The sequence below is a fragment of the Malaclemys terrapin genome, chromosome 6 (genome assembly GCF_027887155.1).
Source record: "Malaclemys terrapin pileata isolate rMalTer1 chromosome 6, rMalTer1.hap1, whole genome shotgun sequence".
NCBI lineage: Eukaryota > Metazoa > Chordata > Testudines > Emydidae > Malaclemys > Malaclemys terrapin.
This window is the reverse complement of record NC_071510.1, coordinates 28,202,131-28,227,780: the sequence shown is the minus strand read 5'-3', so window position 1 is coordinate 28,227,780 and position 25,650 is coordinate 28,202,131. Positions and strand designations below refer to the sequence as shown.

General features: G+C 43.0%; 1 protein-coding gene across 5 annotated transcripts in view; it reads left to right on the top strand.

Annotated features, from left to right (window-relative positions):
- Window positions 1-25,650, top strand: part of FREM1 (FRAS1 related extracellular matrix 1) — a 105,242-nt gene that overhangs the window by 74,162 nt on the left and 5,430 nt on the right. For all 5 annotated transcript variants that reach the window (XM_054032427.1, XM_054032428.1, XM_054032429.1 and 2 more), the window contains 9 exons: window positions 2,865-2,994; window positions 4,806-4,878; window positions 8,870-9,019; window positions 10,994-11,232; window positions 12,227-12,274; window positions 12,547-12,726; window positions 13,290-13,418; window positions 17,030-17,145; window positions 25,243-25,328. In XM_054032427.1, coding sequence (XP_053888402.1) covers window positions 2,865-2,994; window positions 4,806-4,878; window positions 8,870-9,019; window positions 10,994-11,232; window positions 12,227-12,274; window positions 12,547-12,726; window positions 13,290-13,418; window positions 17,030-17,145; window positions 25,243-25,328 — 1,151 coding nt within the window. The remainder of the gene's footprint in view (window positions 1-2,864; window positions 2,995-4,805; window positions 4,879-8,869; window positions 9,020-10,993; window positions 11,233-12,226; window positions 12,275-12,546; window positions 12,727-13,289; window positions 13,419-17,029; window positions 17,146-25,242; window positions 25,329-25,650) is intronic.

Here is a 25,650-nt window from a genome sequence, read left to right as displayed (position 1 = left end):
CATAAACTTAGAGTTCAAATACTGCTTTGGACCAGGTTGTCAGCTTCACATACATGCTCTTGCAGCTGGAGGTCACTCTAAGCCTGTGTGAGAGCAATGGCCTTTCCAAAGCAACAAATAGAAAACATTAAGTAATAAAAACTCGGTGGGCTATATTTTTCATGGGTAGATTGAGGGGAGAAAATGCAGGGACGCTCTTCTTCCCAACATTTTAACAGGCACCCACTGAAGTTTCACCTTAGCCTGTGATAAACCCCATGAATCCGGGGTGTGTGTGTATTAGTTGATATGATACTGGGGAATCAGTTCATTTGTTTCCCTCATTTCAGCTAAAATGTTCTCTGATAACAATAACTAATGAAGGAGACAGCATCACTTTGGAAGTAAATTGAGCTAACCCGAATCAAGACCACTTTAATTCTGAATGAGAATGTCCATACAGGGGTTTAATGCAATTTAACTTATTTAGTTTACATTCACACTTTTAGTTAATTCAGCAAATAAGCAAAATTCTATGTGGTTAGAACTGTTTCTATTTTATTTCTGAAAATTCAACTGAGTGTTCAAGCCAACTTGTTTAATTTGAAGTGAGCAAGAAAGATGACCAGGGCTATCCTACATGTGCTACACTTGGTGTCTACAAATCAGATCCCGTGGAATTAAAAAAGAAGGGAAAAGAGAGACGGTTGATTTCACAAGAACTATCTGACCACTGCTTCACCATGGAGTAGTGAGAAAAGGCATCAATAGTTGGGGTTGAAGCTAATGCAGTACCAGACTCTGTCAATAGATGTCTCTGTACTCAACCTCATATGAATATGGCTAACCTAGGCACTTTGTTATAGCACTATACATTCTCAAAGATGAATAATCATTGTACACATTTTTTCACTAGGTATATAAAGGCCACTTACCCACCATTTTGATGCAGCCAACTCTAGGGTAGAACCTGGGAATTATTGTATGTCAGTACCAATGCAACACATCTTTTTAGGAAGGAAGCTGAAGAATAACAGCTTCTCACATTGAAAATTCAGGGGAGATTTTAGAGAGGTAGAAAGTACAGTAATTAACTGGACTGGAGTTTGGCCAGGATACCAGGGTGTTAGTTTTTTAATGAAAAACTCCAAATTTAACATTGCATTCAAATGGTGGGGTTGGGTTTATTTGAATGTGTAATACAATGATAGCACACTCAAAAAACTGTGGTGACTTGAAAGTGCATATCATTTCAATAAAAGCACAAACATTTATTTGAATGATGCTGAATTACTACAGGATCAGACTTTGAACAGTTCCTGAAATGTGGATAGACTGAGGGTGACTATTCTTATTTCTAGTGCTATACAGTGTGCTTTACAGTACGTGAAAAATTAAAGGTCCCTGCCATGTGACTCTTAGCATGTAACTTAGACCTTCTCTACATTGAAGGAGTTTCCTGGCATAGCTGCAGAGCAATATCTATTCTTCTATATCTAGTCTGGTATAATTTAGCTATTCCAAAATAACTCCCCTGTCTAGGCACTGAGTTCTGAAATAAAAGTAATTTTATTCTGGATTAATTAGGTGAATAAAATCATCTTTATTTTGGAACTGAGTGTTCTCCTGGGGGAGTTATTCCAGAATAGCTATATTGGAATAGTATTTATGCTATGGCTATGCCAGTCAGTTTCCTCGTGTAGATAAGCCCTGAGACAAGAACGATACTCAGGAAATCACATCAGATGCAGTAAGGTGTAAAGACATTGCCAAAGAGGAGCTCAGTGCAGGAATGATGGATGATTGACATCGGGGTTTCAAAGCACTCACCTATGCATTCTCGGGGTTCCAGTGCTCCATGGAAATATGCAAAGGCTCTTCTTTAAGGCATACATTTATAATATCAATTTTTATCCGTTAAGCCTCTGATGTGAAACCATTTCCAACAGCCCCCACACTAACATTACACTTGGTATACAGACAGTCCATACATTACAGACTTTACAAATTGGTTCAGAAGGGGTTTGTTTTCCCATTAGTGCCCAAGGCTGTGTGTGTGTGTGTGTGTGTAACATCCAATAGCACTAGAGATGGTCATCATACCCCAAAAGTTTGGAAGCTTTCAAGATAATGATAAGTGGCATAGCTGAGGCATTCTCTCATTTCATCTCTGACTCTCCACTTACACCCTTCTTTAAGCTCAACCCTTCGAGAGGGCTCATCCCATGTTTTTCTCCACAACCATTCCCAGCTTGTGACTTTACAATAAGTCCAGCCCAATTCCCTCCTAAGTGATTCTATGGGGTGTTTTAGACAAGATTTGAATTCAGCAATTTGTGGGGGCTGGTTTGAAAGGCAGCCAGAGTTGCCTGTGGGAGGAGTGGCATGTTGAGTGGGTATGGGGGCTAGATCCAGGCAGAGCTGTAAGAAGGAAGAGGTGATGATACAGGGAGAATACTGGAGAGTCACAGTAAAATAAAATTAAATGGAGGGAAGAAACAATTCCCTTATTTGAAATCAAGCAGGAGAGAGAGTCTGGCTTAGCCAAACAGATCTTAGGATCAGATCTTGGTCCCATTGAAGTTCATGACGAAACTTATACTGACTTCAGTGGCCCTGAGAAGATGTTCACATTTGGTTCAGTGGGTAGGTGAAGACTCAGTTGGAATTCTTAATTTATTTAACTGTTTTTCCTATCTCTAATTAACACAATCTCACAAACAAACCCATTGATTTGAAAACAGAAACTCTGTGTGTGTATTCACTGAATCAACAATCAAGAGAAATGTCACCTGTACCAAAGCCATAGTCAGTAGTCAGCAGGAGGGATCCCTGTGGACTGCAAAAGAGTTTTTTACACAGATTTTCTTTCCTCCCCCCTACAGTCTGGAACTGAGGTGGTCTCAAATTGAAATACAACAGGCTGAGTACGTGGTGTGTGAGAATGTGGGAATGTTGCCTTTGAAAATCACCAGATTGGGGCACTCCATGGACTCTGCCTTTATTGCAGTGAAGGTAAGGTTAAACAATAAAGTTCGGAAGTGGAATAATGGTCTGAGGCAGTTGCTTTCCTTCTTATAAATACATGAGCTGTTTGATTGGGTTGGTAAGCAAGTAATCATGCACTATATCAGCAAAAAGGCCATATGATTCAAGCTGTGTTTGTCAAGACCCTGTTCTTGCTAGTACAGTGTTAATACAGTTTCTCTGGCTAGCATAGCATGTTTTTTGTTCAGCAGCTTATAACACAGCTAGATCAGGAGTTGTAGACTGATGGCAGTAAATAGCTCTAACTGAAAACATAGAGTTTGATCCCATCCTCACTGAGGTCAGTGGAAAATTTGCCATTGATTTCAGTGGGGGCAAGATTGGATCCAAAATGTATCTCAGGCTGTTTTCCCCTTTATCATACATAGGATTGTTTACGCCAGTGGTTCTCAACCTATTTATCATTGTGGGCCGCACATGCAGCCCTCAAAGTGTTACCTGGGCCGCAGGTTGAGAACTAGTGTCCCACACCCACACCCTATGCTCATCACCGCACACCCCTATGCTCATGGGGCTGCAGCTGTGTGCTAATCGGGCCGCATGCGGCCTGCGGATTGAGAACTGCTGGTTTACACTCTAAGGGTCATATTCTGGTTGGTACTGAGCATATGGCAGTTGTAGGCCAGATAAATCAAGCCCAGAAGTAAGAATACAGGATGGAAATTGGCCTCCCAAATTCTGCCTCCTCTGAAAAGTCATGGAGAGCCATTATTCCCCATGCTTCTGCATGTATATGTACATGCCCACCCTGACTAGGCAATGGTGCCCATGGATAGCCCTGCACACAAACTATTTCTACTGTCAGTAGAAATGGGAGCACAAGGCCCCGATGTGAAGGGCTGGATGCTGGCACACAGTAATGCTGAAGTTGTAGTGTAACAATGCACTGTTTGGGTATATCCACACCTTAGACTGTGCTCCTCCCCGTATTTTTGTCACACACCCCCTACCTCCACATGAACAACCCTCAAGCTTGTGCATATTTGCACTTTGCAACCCATGCTTGCTTGCAGAGCCGGGGGTGTGGTTTAAAGCCGAAGCAGTGTTTCAGCTTGGGCTGGAACCCACCAACTTTGCAGTAGGATACCAGCCGTGGTAAGATCTCTCAACGTCTGATAATCCTCAAATGCCCTTCCCACAATTCCCCCAAGGGACAGACAAATTCTCCTGCAATTGACCAGGAAAGAATCCCAGAGCATATCCATGCACAGAACTATGGGATATGCTCCCAGACACACACAGGTGAGTGCAGAAACAGTGAGGACACAGTAATGCAGGAAGGTTGTGAGGATGCTTTTACTCTGGCTAGCCTAACCCCAGTTCCAATCACGCAGGCCAACTGTACAGTGTACACTTTCAGAGAGCTATTATATCTGTCTCCAGGTGCCACCTATAGCTATGGCCCCAGATTTTGCTGAATAAAAATGCTAAATGATGCTATTTATGTAGTGATTTGAGAAGTGAAAGGACAAGATGCACAATAAGCTTTTATATTATGACTTTTAACCCAAAGGCGAGGTTGGAATTGGTTTTTTTCCCCTCCTGTTTAAACTGGCAAGATTTATTTTTCTTCCCATTTCTTTTCTCACTCAAGTGTCACAGTGTATTGTACAATACTGTGTGTGCTTTTGAGATCTTATAGATAGAGTATAGTGATGAATATCCACAGAAGGTTGCAGCATTCATTAGAATGCATTGGTCTGGTTAAATAGAGTAAAAAGATTTGGAAAGATCGAGCTTCTCCATTGTATGGTATTTTCTGTTTAATTTCTTCTTAGGTTAATGAAGTGACTGCTACATTGGGAAAGGATTTTACTGTGACTCCCTCTAAGCTCATTCAGTTTGATCCAGGTACGTGGTGGCATATCAGTTTTAATTTTACACTGAATTAATTAATTGTGAAAGGTACCATATTGGAGAGCAAAGTCTTTTAACGCAACGGTTCTCAACCTTTTTCTTTCTGAGGCTCCCTCAACAAGCTATAAAAACTCCACGGCCCACCTGTGCCACAACTGTTTTTCTGCATACAAAAGCCTGGGCCAGCCTTAGGAGATAGCAAGCAGGGCAGTTGCCCAGGGCCCCACGCCACAGGGAGCACCACAAAGCTAAGTTTCTCAGGCTTTGGCTTCAGCCCTGAGTGGCGGGTTTCGGGGCCCAGGGCTCAGCCCCAGGCGGTGGGGCTTCAGCTTTCTGCCCTGGGCTCCTGCAAGTCTAATGTCAGCCGTTTGGTGGACCCCCTGAAACCTGCTCACAGCCCTCCAGGGGGTCCCGGACCCCTGGTTGAGACCCACTGTTTTAACTTATCAATTGAAAAGGTAAAGCAGGGTCATTGCCAGTGCAATCTTCCCCACCCTAAATGCAAACCACTCAATGGACTGATCAATCTCCATCTCCTATCATTTCTCTGCTGAGAGCACCAACAAATGTGGCAATTACTGCCAAGCATAATGGAAGCTTTGTTGAGGGCTTTCATATTTTTATCATTTGTGTCTGAATACTAAATTGTGTGGAGGGACTCCCTACAATTGCTTCTAATGTAGCTCACAGAAGAGAACTCCAAATGGCAGACACAATATTTATTTTCTGAAGTGAGATGATGTAGTTTTCACTGTGCTCTTTTTAAAAGATAGATGCTTATCTGCTATCCTTTGCAGAAGTACAGGATGGTAGTTTAATGAATAACAGAAATGGAAGAAGTGCTGCAGAACAATATGACTACTATCATCTACACATTTTTGACTTGCCATTTGAATTTTGTGATGCACTTCACACAGCTTCCCTACCGCACTTTCCTACCGAGATGATAAATGTCCTGAACTTTCACCACGACTGAAAATTAACTTCTCACCGTAGTTCCAAACACAGTGTATCTTCTTGACTGTATCAAGCTGCTCATGTAGCTGGGGAGACTATGTAGATTTGCAAAAAGAACAGGAGTACTTGTGGCACTTTAGAGACTAACAAATTTATTTCAGCATAAGTTTTCGTGGGCTACAGCTCACTTCTTCAGATGTTTCATATGGTACTGCATTACTGCTGAGAGAACACTGTATAAAATTATATGCAGTGATTTATTTCCCATAAAAGTATAGTTAATAACAAATTAAGATTTCAGATAAGGCTAACCCAAAATCCCAGATATGAACGTGTCTGAAGTTTGGGTCCAGATCCAGATTTGAATTTTGCAGCTTGAGGCCCATCTCTAGTTAAGCCAGTATCTGAGCTAACAGTACACTAGTAAATGTAATGGAGTCCTACATAGTAGAATGGAAATGTGGCCCACAGAGTTCAGACTGCAGCTTGAAATGCCCATGGAGATTATGCCAGTGGTGCCAGGAGTAAGAATTCAATTACAAAACATCACCATAATTATAAAAGAAATGAGAAATATCATCTGTGGCAATCTCAAACAAACAGCACTTGTTTCATGGGGAAAATAATCTAAGCACTTATCTGCATCTGGAAAAACAGAAGATAAGGGGGAGGTGATAAGCAAATTCCAACCCAACCATGTGGAGTCTGCAGTGGGGAATCTCTCAGTTGGAATCTCAGCTTTTGTTGTGAAAAAAGGCAATGCAAGCAGTGTTTTGGCTACAGAAATGCCATAGGACTGCAGTCTTTGCCTGGCTATCACATAGGAAAATTTGTGACAGTTAAAAGACTAATCAACAAATTCAAAATAGCTGGAAATGTTTCAGCTTTGGCATAATGGGGAAGCACAAGTAACTTCTGGTCTTTTTTAGAGACAGATTAGGGAGAGTCGATGGCCATAAAGCAGTAAACACAATAGATGGGAGAATTAGTTCATTTTCCTAGCACACCTCTGAAATCACTGATTCCTCCCAATGGCTGACGGGAGTATTCAGCACAGAGAGGCAGGAAGAGACAGATGGAATAGTAGAAACAGAGTAGGAGCAGATTAAAAATTGTATTAAGGACACTCCCTCTGTGGCAGTTTTGGCAGAAGAGTGGATGTCTTATACTTTGGATAACAGAGCAGAACCAAAGACCTTGTCGTTAGACTTTTTTATTTTAAATTAAAAGATGCAATACGGAATGTTGAGACTGGTGTAAAACAACAAACAAGCAACCTAAATGCTTTGGGTCCTAACTACCTAGGAGGCCACCTCTCCTTCACCAAATGCCTAAAATAATCCGATACACTCAAGCTACCATTCTTTAGATTAAAACATCTAGAGGTTGTGGGCAGAGCATTTTCAATGCAGGGCGCTTAACTGGAATATGCTTCCCTCCATTGTCCAGCTACTCTGGAAAGCAGATGCTCTGAACTTGGTGCAGAGAAATGTACATTGATTCACCCTGAGGGAGGGTAGGCCACTTTACTACTGTTGTCCTTCCCTGGGGTTCCTACCAGAGGTTGAGGCTCCTTTAGATTGAGTGGTATTCCATAAGAGGTCTGCAGGTGGAGGCAGGCTATGGGATATGCTGATTTAGCATATCCCACCCCTCTTTTCCAGCCAGCACCCCTCACGTGTACTGCATGAACTCCCTACACATGCTTTCCATGCTGGCTTATTCCCCTTCCCACTGGTAGATTGTCCCCCTTGAAGGTCCTTTGTCTAGGTTTACACTGGCAGGAGCCCCAAATCTGTTGATGTTCAGAGTATTGTGTACAGTCATTTATTTTCTCAGGTTTCGTCTTGAGAGGATGATGGTGTTTGGGTTTATTTTTAATTTGTGGGGAGAGGTCTAATTACTTAACACTGGTGAACTAATTTGATGTGTATTTTAAAAACACATGCTCAGAGACCACTGTGATGGACTCATTAAATTAAAGTAATAAATTACAAATGAAAGTTAATGGTGGCATATGAGCCAATCCAAAGTCAATGGGAGTCTTTACATTGATTTCAGTGTGCATTGGATAGATAAAGAGCCCATAATCTCAGATTGGAGATGCAACTGAAAGGTAACTAGGAAATGGAGACGAAAACAAATGGGAGGCCAACAGAGGCAGCATAAAAATCAATATTGTATATATGTATCTTACTCCATGCATACGGAACATCCGTCTTAACTTTGTGAGTCAGTTAATAGTACTAATCCAAGAGGTTTATATAACAATAATGCCCATTCTGGGATCTGGGTCTGACCAATTGAAAGGCAACTTTTCAACTTTTCTGAATGGAATTGTTTAAAAGAAGACCTTTGCAGTCACCTCTAAAGCAGTCACCTCATATATATATATATATATATATATATATATATACATATATATATATATATATATATATATATATATGACACTGCCTTTTAACATATGATTATTTATTCGTCTTTCAACTAATAACCAGAATAACCCTTTACGTTAGAACTAGAATCTGTTCTCATTTCCACTGATGTAAATCTGAAATAATTCAATTAAAGCCAGCGAATTAATCTAAATTTGTAACGGAGAACAGAATCTGGCTTTGAAGTATAGTACTAAAAGTCAGTGTAATTTTTGATTGGCTATGTAAATATTTTAAATAATTGTAGCATCTCTAGAATTAAGATTCTAAGATAAAAAGAATGCATCACATTTCTCTTTAAAATTGCAACTGAACCCCTAAATCTATGTATTGTAGCCATCATTTCCCAAGTCTAAGGCAGCTTTTTATTACAGTGTATGCACATGAACTGAATCATCATTGTCCAGGAACAAATTTGGTCTCTTAGTGTTATTTGGGAGAACAGCAGGAGTCCAGTCAGTTGGTATGAGCACAATAGCATACACAAGCTATTCTATTCTAGCTGTAGACATGTTAATTAATATTTTTTTTGACACCCAGATTGATTGAAATAGCAATTAAAGAGTAATTAAAATGTTTACTTCTGGTAGGAATGTCAACCAAGACGTGGAATATAGCAATTACCTATGACGGATTAGAGGAAGATGATGAGGTCTTTGAAGTAGTTCTGAACTCCCCTGTGAATGCAATTCTTGGCACCAGGACAAAAGCTGTAGTGAAAATTCTGGACTCAAAAGGAGGTATTCTCTTTTGATCATCATCTTTAAAATCTGGAGCAATCTTGGCTGAGTAGCTACTTACTTTCAACAACACTTACCTTCAAATCAAAATGCTTAATTTAAAAAAGAAAAGAAAACAGGATTGACAGTTGCAGATCCGTTTATTCTCTCACATAACTGTATTCTTCCTCTTAGAAAACACAGCATGAAGAAAGCAACAAGTACAAAAGAAAAAAAACCTTTGCTAAGAACAAGCGTGTTAGATTTCAGCATTCATCATTATTTTCAAAGGAATTTACTTAGAAGGTCCATTAAAATATTTTTCTGGTGATTGTATAACAGTTGTTGCACTCCTTTGGGAAAGATGTCAGAAAAAAATCTAACAACTGAACCCAGCTCTTAAAATAAATTCTGTAGTATCCTACTGGTTTGAGCAGTTGTTCTACAATACTGTAGTATTTTTCAGTGATGGAGTGTGGAGTGTTTTAATGTGGAAACAGCTGAGGAAAATACAAATAATGATCTAGACAGCTAAATTCTTTGAAGATTGAAGAATATTCTTCTCTCTAGCTACCTAGCAGAATAGCATTACTGTCAATTATGAAAATGAATTTGGGTTAGTTTTGCAAAGGTCATTTTTAAAGGTTCAGGGTCTGATTTTCTGTTTAGTAACTAGGGTGACCAGACGTCCCGATATTAGGGGCTTTGTCTTGTATAGGCAATTATGCCCTCTCCCTCCGCCCCCCCCCCACACACAAAAATAAGCACCCCAATTTTTCACACTTGCTATCTGGTCACTCTATTGGTAACATTGATGTAAACCCAAATTACTCAACTGAAGTCAGAAATTTATCAGTGTAAAACTGGTTTGAGAGGAAAATAAGACAATGTCAAAGCATGAAAAAGAAGGCACCTATGACTGACTGCTTGCTACCCAAATGGCTGATAAGGAAGGCACCTGGGACCAACTGGCTGCTGCTGATTCATTGATAGGAAAGATACCTGGGCTTTATAAGACAGAGAAGAATAGACATGAGAGGGAGAGATCTTTGTGTGAGAAATAATCAAACAGCTGGGGATTGCAGCTGGAGACAGAGAAGAGTAACTGGGGAGCTGTTTGAGGTGTGCTGAGCTCCTGACAGGACTCCTGAGGGAAGCAGTTGGGGAAGCCTTCTGAAGGTGTGGCCTGAGGATCCACAGAGCACAGGTCCAAGAAGAGGAGCTCAGTAATTCAGAGGACTCCAAAGGGAAAAATAATAATAAGCAGCTAGGGAGGCTGACGAGTGTGTTACCTGGGGAAGTTGAAGAGGAGAGGGATTGTGAAAGGGAATAGATAGGCCTCATAAAGAAGGGGTGGTGCCCAGTGGAACACCTGAGAGACTGTATTTGGAGGTTCAAAATAGATAAACATTCAGGAAAGCAGAGTTTGTACCTCTATGTGAGACTGGGCCAAAAGAGACTGAGCATATGGTAGGGGCATTGGTGTGTGTGATGGCCTTGTTGGACTTATTGATTATCTCCTGGGTGAAGGGAAACTGAGGCCAGCTGCTGCAGAACCATGTGAGGGTCAGAAGAGGGTGCTACAGCATATGTGTTCTCATTTACAGGGCAGCAAAATTTTGTTTGGGATGAGAGAAAATCATTAGGGCATAAATATTACCAAAATTGTTCATTATACCTGAAAATCTATGGACCAAATGTGTACCTTCAACAGGTACCTCTTAGTGCATTTGATTTTCAGGGAGTTGATTTTATTTACTTGTGCTAAAGTATTTATACTTTTACGACTCACAGAAAATACTATACATGAATGCTCTTTTCCTCTACATAAACAAATGGGAGAAATGAGGACTAGTGAATAAATAGCAAATCGGCAACATCAGATGAAAAATCATCCAACTTTTAATGACAAGCTGTTTCAGTGCCCTAGTCAATGTGACCAGCTATCTGCTCATGTAAAATGAACTGACCATCTGCCATCTTGTATGCTTTCAGGTCAATGCAGCTCTTTCCATTCCTCTGGCCAAAACAAGCACAACTTATGGGGGACAGGCGCATTGCTTACAGTTTCCTCAGGCTCCTCATCGCCCTCCAATCCTGGCACTGTTCACTTGGAAGAAATCCCGCTGTCCTCTTCCAAAGAGATGATGGTGCAGAGAGGCGATGTGTTACAGGAATTCAACTTGCTGAATCTGTCAAGGATAAGGCTTAGAGCTGTCAGAAATGGCAAAACAGTAAGGCAGAACTATTGTATGGTGATGGGATGATAATATATATGTTTTTAAAGTAGTGATCTTACCTGAATTTACTGTAACTAGAAAAATATCTGTGCATTCAGTGGATCAGACTTAAGAGCTTTTTAAGAATATACTGTATCTTCTGAAAGCCTTGACACTGAGGATCTGTCTATGTGAGAAAGACAGACGGAGTTGAGGAAGGAAATGTGTATCAAACAACAAACCAAAATAAGATTCTGATGGGGGTAGATTCTCAGCTGGGGCAAATCAGCAGAGCTCTATTGAAATTAATGGAACTAGGTCAATTTATAGGAGTTAAGACCTGATCCTGAAGGTACTAGAAAATAAACAAGGAAATAAAATTTACCTAAATTGGAAAAAACAGTGGAGACACCTCATTAGGCAGATTTCATGTACACTGATTTGATTGGGACACGACTGTGATCTTTAACTGGTTATGTAAACAGATCTTGAGCACACCTTTGTGTGTCAGGCCTGGTCTACACGTAAAATTTAGGTCGACACAGCTATGGCACTTGGGGGTGTGAAAAATCCGCACCCCTAAGCACTGTAGCTGTGCCATTGTAGCTCACAGTGTAGACACAGCTTGGTGGATGGAAGAATGTTTCCATTGACCTAGCTAATGTTTCTCAGGGAGATGGAGTTCTACAGTGACAGAAAAACCTTTCCCATTGCTGTAGGCTGCCTACACTATGGGGTTATGCCGGCATAGCTACAGTGCCATAACTATGCTATTGTAGTTCCTGTAATGTAGGACGTGGCCTCAGTTTTAATTGCCTACTTTCAGATGTCGTCCGCCTCCATTGTAGGAGGAAAAAATTAAAACCAAGAATAAAATCTGTAGTGTTTGCTAACCTAGATTATTCACCACCAGCCACCCCAATGAGACTTTCATGGAAAGCTTCAGATAGCTACCTGTTTCTATATTGTGTAGATACACCAAACTCATTTCACTGTCTGGCCTTTTCAGGTTTATCCTTCATCTGTGTTAAGAAATGGAACCAATGTGGCTTTTAAAGTAAGAATAATATGGTGTGGCTTCTTCTATGATTCTTTCCTTATTATGTCTTATCTTAGCTGCATGTATAACAACTTTAATAATTTGATGTAGTTAATACTGACGGCACTTTCTCATTCTCTTTGTCTTTTTCTTTGGGGGGTCTCCTCCCCTTGATTGACAATAACTGGTGTTTCAAAATTCCTTTCCATTTTTGTGAGGAAAATTTTGAAGTTGCTTATGAATGATAATCCTCTTTTTTTCTTTTTCTTTTGGTTACTTTAAAAATCAAGTATCATGGATTGGTCTCTCTCAGAGTAGAGGATGACACCTCATCAGCTAATGCAAACAAGGCTAACAAGTCAATAATTAACCAAGGGCGGACAAAGATAAATGTGATCTCCTCCAGGAAGACGGAAGTCCCACAAGCTGATAAGGCAGAGTTGATGTCTGAATCACACTCTAACCAACAGGTATGAAAACCTTTTGTTTCATATGAGTTTTCACCATCGATTTTTAACTTAAGTTGTTATCTAAGATGATTTAATACCTCTGAGATCTCCAGTCCAACCCCACCCCCACCTCTAATATTTACTCTTCTAGTTCTTTAGACTAATTTAGCCAATACATTTAGTATTTGCATGTCACCATAGGCACCGACTCTATGGGTGCTCTGGGGCTGGAGCACCCACAGAAAAAAAATAGCAGTCCTGTGGATCAGCGCCTCCCGCCCTCCTGCGGCTCTGCTGATCAGCTCCTCCCTCTCCCTCCTGCCTGCCGTGGATCAGCTGTTCAGCAGCGTGCAGGAGGTGCTGCGGGCAGGAAGAGGTGGGGCAGGAAGAGGCAGGGGTGAGGGTTTGGAGGAAGGGGGGGAGTGGGAGCGGGGTCTGGGGATGAGCAGGGGTCGAGCACCCCCCCAGAATCTGAGTAAGTCAGCACCTATGCATGTCACAATCTCTTGAAGTAAAAACTGACCATTTATTCTGTTCCATAAAACCATTTTGCTTCAATATGCAAATGTTATTCCCTTTTTCAGGACCTGGTCCTCTCCTTTCCAAAGAGCTGCACACCTGATTTAGAGGGGCTCTTGCATTTTGAAGAAAGTACCCAAAACTTATTTCAGTGTGATGGAATTTCGTGGAAGTTATGGACTTCAAAAAGCAAGGTAACTATCTCCTGCCCTTTGTGTGCATTTAATTTTAAGCTTCTCCAATGTTAAATTGTATAGTCCTTTCCACAACGGATTTTAGTTCATTGTAATAGAGATTTTGTGTTTTGGTTGATACATTCAGGCTACATTTTGGATGAGTAAAAGGGAACATTTCTTTGTAATACGTTTTTAAGTAAAAGCACTTCAAGAAGGCTTAACAAAAACCTGTCAAAATACTGTTTCTTGACATGATGTTCTTAAACATCTTCAGGTGCAGTCTCATCAGTGTTGCTTCATCATTAAGCCTCAGGAACGTGTGACTATCAGATGCATGCAACCCCAACAGACACACTTTTAGACATGCTGGTATGAAATGAATATCTGAGATGAAGCGTAGGGGCCTGATTCACTGGTATGTTAGGGATGCTTTGTTCTGCTCTGGTGGGGCAAAGCAGTCCTACACCTGGCTACCAGGGCTTCCCCTACAAAGGAGGATCTTTGAGTGGTATGTCACTGCAATAGTGGCTTCCTGTGGCTTTCCATGCTATCCTCTTCCTGCCTACTAGTGGATGCAGTGTGGCTAGGGATCCATGCACCCAGCTGATCTCCAGCTGACATTGGCAGCCAGCATACAGTAGCCAGGTTGCTCTAAATTATATTGCAGACCAGTCTGGCATTCTGATGCCCTAGGTTCAGTGAAGCATTAACGTGGCTTAGGGCTTGTGTAGATGAACAGTTAGCATGCAGCAAGCTGGAATGTAAAACTACAGTGCACTAGGGAGTTGTGCACTAACTGGCTGCATGGCCCCTGATACCATGCACTAAGAGTCCCGTAGTGTGCTTTGACCTACTTCCATTTCAAAGCAGAGTAGGTCGATGTGCACTACAAAACTCCCAGTGCATAGTAGCAGGGTCCACATGGACATTAAGGGCTTGTCTACACTGGCAAGTTTCTGCACAGTAAAGCAGCTTTTTGCGCTCAAACTACAGACGTGTACACACTGCCAAACCACTTTGTGCGCAGAAACTCCTCAGTTGCAGCGCTGCAAAAAACCAACCTTGACGAGAGTCGTAAGGCTATTTGCGCAGAGGCTCCAGCGCTCTATTGCCGGTGTAGACACTGGATTGCTTTCTGCGCTGTAATTGGCCTCTGGGGCTGTCCCATAACGCCTCAAGTGGCTGCTCTACTCATTGTTTTTAACTCGGCTGCCCTGGAGACATGCGCCCCTCCCCTTTCAAAGCACCGTTTCTGACAGCCATTGCATGCTGTGCTGATCTGCTCTGGGACACATTAATGTGGAATGCTCATGCTATTGAACACAGAGGCAGGTGTGTGTGTGTGTGTGCGTTCCCTCTCCCCCCTCCACTTCAGCTGAAAAGCAGCTGGCAGTGTAGAATGATGCCCATGGAACAATGGGATTGGGAAATCTGCATCATGTGACACTGTGCCTGTCCCATGAGGCATTGCAAACCCTTCCCAAAGCACCCTGCAGCAGTTGCACAGTGGGATAGTTACCACAATGCACGGCTCTCTTTGCCATTGCAAGTGCTGCTAATGTGGATGCGCTCCACCGTCACAAGGAGCACAGTGTGGACACGCAACGACAGTTTAATTCCAGCGTTTTAATAAAAGTGGTATAACTTGTGGCGCAGAAACTTGCCAGTGTGGACACACCATAGTGTGCAACATGCTAGTATGCTGTAGCCGGGGCCGTCCTCCCTAGGGGGGTGTAAGGCCCAGGGCAGAAGTGACGAATCCATCACTTCCATGACCGACCACTTCGGGCAGGGGAGGGGAGGCAGGGCTTCCCCAAACAGCCAAGCATGGCCCCACACACACTCCACGCCCAGGGCCCCACTTCAGTAGTGCCACTGGGCTCCAGGGGGCTGGGGCCATGCCACCTGCCTTCCCGAGACTGGGGAGGCTGAAGCAGCACCACTGCACACTCTCCCTCCTGGCGCTCTGGGACTGGGGAGGTTGTAGCGGCGGCGGCGCGGCGGCGCGCTCTCCCTCGGGTGGAAGGGACGGTTCACGCGCTGTCCATGCACGCCGGCCAATCGTGCTAGCCCGCATCGGGGGACCCCCCAAAGCATGGGGCCCGGAGCAGTAGCCCTGATTTGCCGGACCCTAGGGACGGCTCTGGTTGTAGCATTACACCCTAGTGTGCTACGTACTAACTGTTCATCTAGACAAACCCTTAACGCCATCTTTGTACACATCTCCTTAGATGTACACTGAGCACTTCTCAGACACACCAAACAATCAGGACCTAAATCTCTGAGGAAACTGGATGGCCCCAATGGTCACTCTTCACTGGCCTGTGTGAAATGGCAACTAATTCTATCTTGTATCAGTCATACAGTCTGAATTAGATTGTAAACTCTTTGGGACAAGGAGTGTTTCTTAATCTCTTTGGGTACGTCTACACTGCAATTAAACACCTGCGTCTGGCCTGTGCCAGCTGACTCGGGCTCACAGGGCTTGGGCTATGGGGATGTTTAATGGCCGTGTAGATGTTCGGGCTCAGGCTGGAGCCTGAGCTCGGCGACCCTGCAACTATAGGACTCATCTAAAATATAGCCTGAATGTATCAAGCAAACACAAAACCCCTATTACAAAAAACTAAAATCCCTTGTGGGAAGGACTGTGTAGTCCTGTGGGCCTGAGTCAGCTGGCATGGGTCAGCTGCTGGTGCTCAATTGCAGTGTAGGCAGACCCTAATGTACAGTGCCTAGCACAGTGGAGCTCCTGGCTGCTGCTCTAATACATACATAATCAGAGAAGAATAACAAGAATTATTGGAGGCATGGAAAGTATGCCTTACAGTAAGAGACTTAAGGGGCTCAACCTATTCAGCATATTGAAGGGAAGGTTGGGAGCTGACTTGCTCATGGGCTGCAAACACCATACAGGGAATCAATATCAGAGGGCTCTTTAATTTAGCAGACAAAGACATAAAGTCAAGTGGCTGGAAGTTGAAGTTAGACAATTTCAAACGGTGAATAAGGTCTAAATTTTATTAGTGAGGGTAATTAACCACTGGAACAGCTTACCAAGGGCTGTGGTGGATTCTTAGTCACTTGAAGTCTTTAAATCAACATTGAATGTCTGTCTAAAATATACATGCAAGTTCAACCACAAGTTTTTGGGCTTCATACAGGAATTACTGGGTGAGATACTATGGCCTGTTGTGCAGGAGGTCAGCCCTGATGCACTGCAGACACCCCGAGCCCTGGCACGCCCCACAGGGCTAAAGCCCTGAGCCCTGGCACACTGCAGAAGCCTCATGCCCCAGCATGCTCCCCGGGGCTGAAGCTCTAAGCCCTAGCACATCCCAGAACGCTAAATGGGGAGGCCTGGGGAGCTCTGGGAAACATTCTGTGAGAATTTAAGCCCTAAATTTAGTGTAACTGCTTTGACCTTGTGCATGCCTACTCCACTAGATGAATGTTGCACGCAGTCTATCTTTTGAAGTTATTGATGTTGAATTTAAAAAATGCCTTCAGTTTTATTAATATAAACATTTGTATTTGTTTTGATCCTGAAGAGGCATGTTAAAGCAGTGCTTTAGAAGGCTGATGCTATTAACAAGTCACTCTGAGCACGAGCAAGCTTTTTATTTCAGGATGTTAGCATGAAAAAATGCCCATCTGGATGGAGCCATCATGGAGGCAGCTGCTATTTCCTGATCACAGACCAGAAAGTCACTTGGAATACAGCTGCTCGGGCTTGCCGGGAACAGTAAGTCTTTTTCAGATTAATCATTTTATGTGGTAATTGGGTGTTGCTCCTGCATTGAGCTGCTTCCTGTGCTCAGTTGATTCTGTTAACCCCCATTCCATTGATGCGGCACAGCTGAGGGTTCTGGCTCAAAATAAAAGCCCAAGAAAGGTTAATCTCAAAATGTTTGTGTTGGATGCTTACCCCCCACCACGTCTTCATGATTTCCATTCCTGCAATGCCTTGTTTGCAAGGGTGACGCTTCCCCCCACAGCATCACTGAATGGGGAGCTGAAGAGAATGAAGACTGAATTTCTTACATATTTCTCTCTCCAGCTTGTGACCCACCACTTTCTTGCGTACAGCTGTTACAATTTTATTGTGTCTCACAATATTTGGTGTGGGGTTTTTTTTGTTTGTTTGCCTTTTTTTGCTTAAAGCACTCGTTCTTGGAGTCATGTGAAGACATGGGAATTTTGGCTTGCATTTAAACACAACATTTCTAACCCTCCAACTTGCTGAGAAAAGTTTGATCCTATAAAGTTCTCATTCTTCAAGACTAGAAGGCAAATAAAGAGAACCCAATATTAAATGGCTTAAAAGGCATGACATTTCTAAACAATCTTGTGATTTTTTTTTTCTTTTTTGGGGCGTGGGGGGCTGACTCGTGATTTTTGAAAGGTTGGGGTTGGCAATGCTTACAGCAAAGACTCAGCATAACTCTGGAGAGGTGAGTTTGTTCATTCTCTACCATACAGTGGAATCTGGGAGAGCAGTGATGTTCTGATCAACTTTATAGTGCTGGAGCCTAGCAAAGCATATGCATGGTGGGTGCATTTCTTCCTTCTTTTCTGTTCTCTTCACCAACTGTGTCTGTATCTTTCTATCCTGTAAGCATCACAGCATGCTTAGACAGGATGCTAAACATCACAGACATGCTGAGACCACATTTTTCACCCTTACTTTAAGGGGGCCTTAACTCAGTTAAACATTTAAAAATTGTGTTTCTGGGCACAGCCAGAGACTTAAGTTACTTATGCATCCAAGGGACATTAATTGGGCTCACAATTTTGTGAGTGAAAAAAACAGAGGTCAACTGAAACAGGAGAGGAGAAGAGGGAGTAAAGGAAGGGGCCAGGGAGTTAGGGAAGTAGACAGGTGTAGGGTCATTCCCCAAGAGCCCAAGTTGGGGGTTCTCCAGGATCCTTTTCTGTCCATAGCAGTCCTCTGAGTGCTGATTCCAACTTGGATAAGACGTTTTGGGGCATGGATAATGGTGGCAGAATTGTGCAGCCAGTTGTGGCGAGGTGAAAATACAGGACAGCAGAGCTGACATGGGATGGAGCGGGGCAGAGGGCTACAACTGGCTGACCAGAAGGGGGAGGTATGGAGAATGACTGGAGTGAGGGATGGTTAGGACCAGGCTCACCCCAGGAGAGGTGGCTGGGGAGGAACCAGGTTAGGGGTTGGTTGTGTCCCAGGTGAGGGTACATCCCTGGTGTTGGGACCCCTGTTCCATGGTCCATGGTCTGGGCTGTCCTCGGAAAGGCAGGGAGCAGGCCTAGAGACCTCCCAGCACGAGGGCTGGCACAGTGGGAAGGGTATGGGGACAGAACTTGGGAAGCACTGCCTGCCTCTAGGGACTTATTTCTCCTGGAGCCCCTGACAGACTCTGCAGCTGAGCAAAACAGAGGCCAGAACTTGTCTCTGTGCCCAACTCCTTCTGCTCCTTTCCCCACACTAGGGTCTGGGGCTGTGCACGTATTGCTGCTCCTAGGACTGCTGCACTTGGGCCGTAATGGCAGCAGCCAGAGGGTTCCAGAAGAACTCTTCTTAGGGCTCTTAAGGAATGACCCACCCCACTCCCATCTGCTTCTCCAGCTCCGTGGCCCTTTCCTTTACTCCCTCTCTTCTATTCTCTGCTCCCATCCTGCTTCATTCATATTATTGGAGCTACCTCCTTCAGGCTCAGGGTCTAACTAATTGGCATATTGAGAGTCGGGAAGGAATTTTCCCATGGGTCAGATTGACAGATAACCTGTGGAGTTTTCGCCTTCCTCTGCAGCATGGGGTATGGGTCACTTGCAGGTTTAAACTAGTGTAAATGGTGGATTCTCTGTAACTTGAAGTCTTTAAATCATGATTTGAGGACTTCAGTAACCCAGCCAGAGGTTATGGCTCTATTACAGGACTGGGCGGGCGAGGTTCTGTAGCCTGCAACGTGCAGGAGGTCAGACTAGATGATGATGGTCCCTTCTTAAAGTCCTATGAGCCTATATCCCTTGATATGGGCAAAGGCCTCTGAGCTTGCTTCCCAATTCTGAGGTTTTTGGGGGGTGAAGGGGTGGGAAGAGGAAGGTCTATGGCCCTCACTTGAATTTAGCAGGGTGGATGTTGCAGCATGGGCACCGGCTTGGGCTAGCCGCCTGAGACATAGCCCACCTGACCTCCTGGGTCTGCACTTGGGTGGCTAGCCCCAGGCACTGCCCATGCCGCAGCATCCACGCAGCTATTTTAGCATGCTAGCTCAAGCTGAGCTGGCGTAAGTCAGTTTACCTCCGCTGCAAATCACACCTCCCAGATGCAATGTAGATCTACCCCGAGGCTTTGAAAATACCTAGGCAGTGCTGCCGGAGCATAGCTTTCTCAAGTGCCAGTGCAAAGCTCCATCCTAGATTTCAGGTGGTACAGCAATGCTCCAGACCACTCTGGCAGCCCTGCTGGAGAGTAACAAATTGTGGAGAGCGGTAGACTGCATAAGAATTGAAAGCAGATTGGGCCTAGCCCATACTCATCTGGGCCCTGCAACTATTCTGTAATATAAAGGTTACAACAGAGAGGAGCCAGAGGTGAAAAGAGGTTAACGGGGACTGGATTGAAACATGTTTTGAGCAATGAGGGCAGCAGGGGGAGCATGGAGAATAAAGTACTTCTTAATTGATTCCAGTCCTTCATGACAGTTTGAGTCTGCTCTGGATAATTGGCAAAGGGTTAGGTCTTGGTTTTTATACCATCCAGACCAATTCACCTATCCTTACTAAAATGTCACCTAGTGTGGCCAACTTTGGCGATTTTTATTATGAGTCTCATGGTGGTGTTCTTAAAGTTCCAGCTCCTGGACCCAAGTGATTACATCAGTCTCAGCTTCCATTTTTAAAAATCAAGTTGCTAGAACCCCTGGCTGTAGAGAAAAGCTGGAAAAGTGCAACCCAAGTACACCCTAAAGGTTCAGAAACCAGAAGGCAAAGAAAATAAACCTCATTTTTGTTAATTTCATGATTTCAATGGATCTGGTTGGTGATCTTTTGAAAGCTTGAGGTTGGCAATGCAGTGTACTTCCTCTCTACCTGCAAGTGAAGGGGGGAGGGTGTAGATCCTGTCCAACCCTATTACTGCCATGCTGGGAAGGCCAGAAAGAGCTTTGCTCCCTCTCCTGAGCTCTGCTGTTTGAGGCAGTTTTCCCCTGGTTGTATTTATATTGGCAACAACATGCTCTCGCATTCATTTATGACTTTGTTTTGCCTGGTGAGTAATATGAGCCATATAATGACCCTTTTCCTGTCCTCCTCCAGACAACATCCCGAACAAAGCTGTCAGGCCAGCAGATCCTGATTATCTTCTCTCTGAAATCCCTTTAACATTCAACTGGCTGGGAGGGAACCCTCCCTAAACTATATTAAGTTTCAGAGTAACAGCCGTGTTAGTCTGTATCCGCAAAAAGAAGAACAGGAGTACTTGTGGCACCTTAGAGACTAACAAATTTATTAGAGCATAAGCTTTCGTGGACTACATCCGAAGAAGTGGGCTGTAGTCCACGAAAGCTTATGCTCTAATAAATTTGTTAGTCTCTAAGGTGCCACAAGTACTCCTGTTCTTCTTTAAACTATATTAGTCAGCCCTCGGTTCTCTGGGAAGTCCACCTTGTGTGTGTGAGTAGCTGCAGGGACTCCTTTCCTGCTGGAAAGTTGTAAGTAATGGTATGGAACACCAAGAGGAAGAGTCGAAGTATATCAGCTAACTAACATGCAAACAAATCTCTCATGATGAGCCGTGATAATTTAATTAAAGCTGGATACTTCAGTTTGAGGAGGCTTTATCATGTTAAATGAGCGCTCCTCCCCCCTCTACTGCAAATGGCTTACAGATGTGCAGGTCCCAGTCTCAGAAGATGTTTCATTCATTTTGAAGTGCTGATTGGAAGATAAGTTAATAAATGGTTTTATTTTTCTATTCTCTTATTTCTGTTACTGGAACAGATCAGCCGTTTCATTCCCAAAGTAATGCATGCATAGCTCCTCGTTATTTTACCGGTGATGTTTGATCTGTAATGTGTTTACAGATGAAACAGCCAGTTTCAGAACACTATAAAACATCATTACACTACCAGGTTTTCATCTGGGAGAACTACTCTGTGGATTATTTACTCCCCCCTCCCCCCCAATTTTATAAGAAACAGTGTTGATGGATATACAATTTTTTTTAAAAAGTTAAGCTACAATCTTGCTGGCTCAATGGCAGTAAGACTCCAACTAAGGTTAATTCCCTTTAAAGAAAAAAAAATGTACCCTGTATATTCTACCCCAGTGGTTTTCAACCTGTGGTCTGCAGACCCCTGGGGTCCACAGACTATGTCTAAGATTTCCAAAGAGGTCTGCACCTCCATTCAAAAATTGTTGTCTCCAAATGAAAAAAGGTTGAAAACCAAACTTGGATAGATAAATACACCGTGCAGAGTCCGTGGAAGAGCAACACACTCAGGCCTTGTGTAAGCACAGAAGTTGTACAGAAGTTTAACTATACTGATATATATCTCTACCCCAATATAACACTGTCCTCGGGAGCCAAAAAGTCTCACCATGTTATAGGTGAAACCACATTATATTGAACTTGCTTTGATCCGCCAGAGTGCGCAGCCCCGCCCACCCCGGAGCACTGCTTTACCGCGTTATATCCGAATTCGTGTTATATCAGGTCGCGTTATGTTGGGTCAGAGGTGTAGTTAAAGTGGTTAATATGGGTGCCGTTAGACTGGCAAAAATGTGCCAGTATCCACACTAGCAGTTGTACTGGTATAACTATAATGATAAAGAAAATCACACCCCTAACAAATGTAGTTTTCATACTGGTACAAAAACTGTATGTCAATCACACCTCAGGATGGGGGAGTTAGTTGCTGAATTAATGACCCTTTCTGAAAACATCCTTGCACCAGATACCTTCCATTTGTAACTGGAGACAGTGCAAACAAATTAATAGCAGCAGTCTCAGCTGAAAATACTGGGCCACATTTGGATTCCACTTAGGAGCCATAAATACAGATCCTAAGGCATAATATGGTCCATTAATACTTTTACAGTGTGTAGGATTGTCCATATCTTCATTCTGACAGGACTGACCACTAGGGAGTAATGAACCTGAAGACATTCAGATTTGGGGCTTAGCTACAAAGTGACAGGGTTCATGTTTCAGCATTGGGTTTTGACATCAACATGACACTCGCCCATTAGAATCTGCACTCTGGATGGCATACGAACCTATTTGTTCAGCCCCTCAACAGCGACAACTCATGAAATTTCATAATAAAATGCTTCCCTTGAAACAGAATCGTTCTGTGTCATGTTGGTGTGATATAAAAACAGCTAATTGCCCCGCCAAACTTGCATCATTTCTGCCACACTAATTGCATGGTATTGTTCTCAGTCAGACAATGTAGACATGACAATGCATGGGTTACTGAAGAATGTTTAACACACAACAAAGAGGGTTGCTCAGTGGAAAGGAAACCTTCCATTTGAGTAACAGAAGGTTTTCAACACTTGTCAAAGAACTGTTTATGAATCTGATTCTCTCGGCTCAATTCTCCCCTGCCTCCAAGCTCCTGTTGGCATGAGGGGAGGAGAGCTCCTTTACAGTACTCTGATTCTGCACTGGCCCAGACCCAACAGTAGTTAGAGCAGCCTAGGATGCTGTTCCAGTTTATGCCCTGGGGGACACTGCATCAGTTGAGGAGCAGTGTAGCAGAGCTCTGCTTGCATGGGAGCCCCCTCCTTCCTCCCTCCACTAGGGAGCTCCGCTCCATAAGGGGAATTTTATGGGGGCCATGCACTTTGCACTGCCTGAGTGACACAAAGGGTCTGGATTATACAGGAAAATCAGGGCCTCTCTTCCATTGACCTGAAATCTATTTGCACCGTCCATGCATTAGCGTTTAAATAAAACTTACTAACAGCCAGAGCTCATAACTCAGATTGTAGCTCTTCAGGGCAGGGACCATCTTTTTGCTGTGTTTGTATAGCACCTAACACATTTGGGTCCTGGTCTGTGACTGGGGTTCCTATGTGCTACCATAATACAAAAAATTAAAAACAGATCTAAGGCTATGTCTGGGAGCTGCTCAATGGCTTTGACACTCCCTTGATCTTGGGCCAGCTGTGTGTCTGGCTGTGTGAACTAGTATTGGTGCTAATGGCCCCAAATGAGATATGACAGCCTGGGCTAGCCAGCAGTATGGAGTTGCCCCAACCATTACTTCTGTGCTGGCCATAGGGTATGTGATGCAGAGTCTGTTGCAGCTGCTCTGCGCCACTCAAGGATCCCCCTATGCTGTAGGGATCCTTCCTGTACCTGGTTAAACTGGCTATTGGGCAGTTTTAGTTTGGTACAGAGCTGCCCTAATGCACTAGAGAAAGGATCTAAACTCTCTCCTTTATGCTGAATGCCTTGCATATTGCCGTGACCACCCTCGGAAGGCACCATTTAGCTGAAATGTTTGCTTAGTTGGGATTGATTGCGCTGAGGTGATGGATGCTTTTGAATGCATGGAATAGATTTTAAAGCACACAGAAAAAAATGTAAATGGAAATATTTGGCACCACAATGAGTGTTGTGTGTATTTTAAATAAAGTAGTATGTCCTCTTCAGTAGAGACTTTTTAATTAGAGTTTAGTTAGATTTACATTTAGCTCCATAAATACTATTACATTGTCATTTCCTGCCTGTCTGGAGCTCAGCCTAGGTTAATGCTATTATCATACACGCACTTTCAGAACTGTTCTCATTTTCTTACAGTGTGTCTAGAGCCCTGACTACATGTAATGATTAGAAATGTCATTTCATACAAGCATGATTTTTAAATCAATATTTGCAAGGGACCTCTCTTGAGATTAGATTTTATTATAGCCACACCAGTGCTTTCTTCTGGCTGCAATCAGGTGTTTCTATTATTTGGATTGAAATCAGAGGTTGATCTCATTGCTATGATCACTAGGGTGTATATCACAGGTTTGTAGCACTTGGTGAAGCAACTTTCTAGTGCCAGTGATTTAGTTTTACTGAATTTTCATGAACCAATCAAAGGATTATACTGCTGTTAAATTAAATGATTTGATTCCAAGGTTTAGAACATATGTAAGCAGAGACCCAGCTCAACTGCTGATTGAATTAAGTGGAAGACACTGTACATCAAACAAGTCTTAAAAATTTCTGCTAGGACTTTATTAAAGACATTTAAGCCTCATCTACACTACAGTTTCAACTGTGTCAGGAATCTATCTGTTTATACTCCAGTTGTCCCCTGATCCAGTTATAACACAGTTCCATTTTGAAGTGTAAATGAGGTTTTTGCCTTTATTTATCCAAGGCTTTAGCATAGTTCCAGGGGCATGGTTAAAAGAGAGTTTGCACTACAAAATGGATAATGTGACCAGATTCCTCAACCTGGTTGTGTTTGTAGGGTAGATGGACCTTAGCTTACTGTTACAAAAAAACCCAACTCTTGTTTGCAAAACAATCCACCTACCAAAAAAACTGCACGTACTTTTAAGTCCATGTTAAAAAATTTCTTGTGAAAGAATTAACATTGGGTTTAAAATATCACATATGAGTATATAATATCTATTACCGTTAAGTAATTGATTAGTGACTACATAGTCTGTCCAGATGGACATGAGTTTTAAAAATAAACCCATGTAAAGGGTATTCTTTGAGCCAAACATCAGTTTTCATGTGAAATTGTAATATGTGTCTTTATGGTAGAATAAACACTCATAGAAAAGTCAATTGGAAAGATGTCTCACCATGGATAATTCTGATTATTCCATCCTCTCTTTTTGAACCTAGATACCTTGGAAGTCTAGCAAGTGTGGTCACGAAACAACATATGCAGTGGCTGTGGGACTTCAGTGGAAGGAAACCCTTTTGGATAGGCAAGTATACAAAATGTTAAATATGATTGTCTCCCAGAGACACTAGTGTCAATGAGCTTTACTTTGGAACATAGGAACACAGACCAACTGTCCATCTGGTCCATTGTCCTTTTTCCTTAAATTGCTTTTATTGAATACTTAGAGAAATGTATAAAAGGAAAGTTCCAGTTCTGCAAATCTGTAAAATAGAGAGGTATTTCATCTTAATTTCTCACCCGGCCCCTCACCCCCGCTGGATGATCAGTTTTACACTAGTACAACTCCATTGACCTCAGTGGTATAAAACTGTTGTAATGGAGCGGAGAATCAGGCTCAACAAATT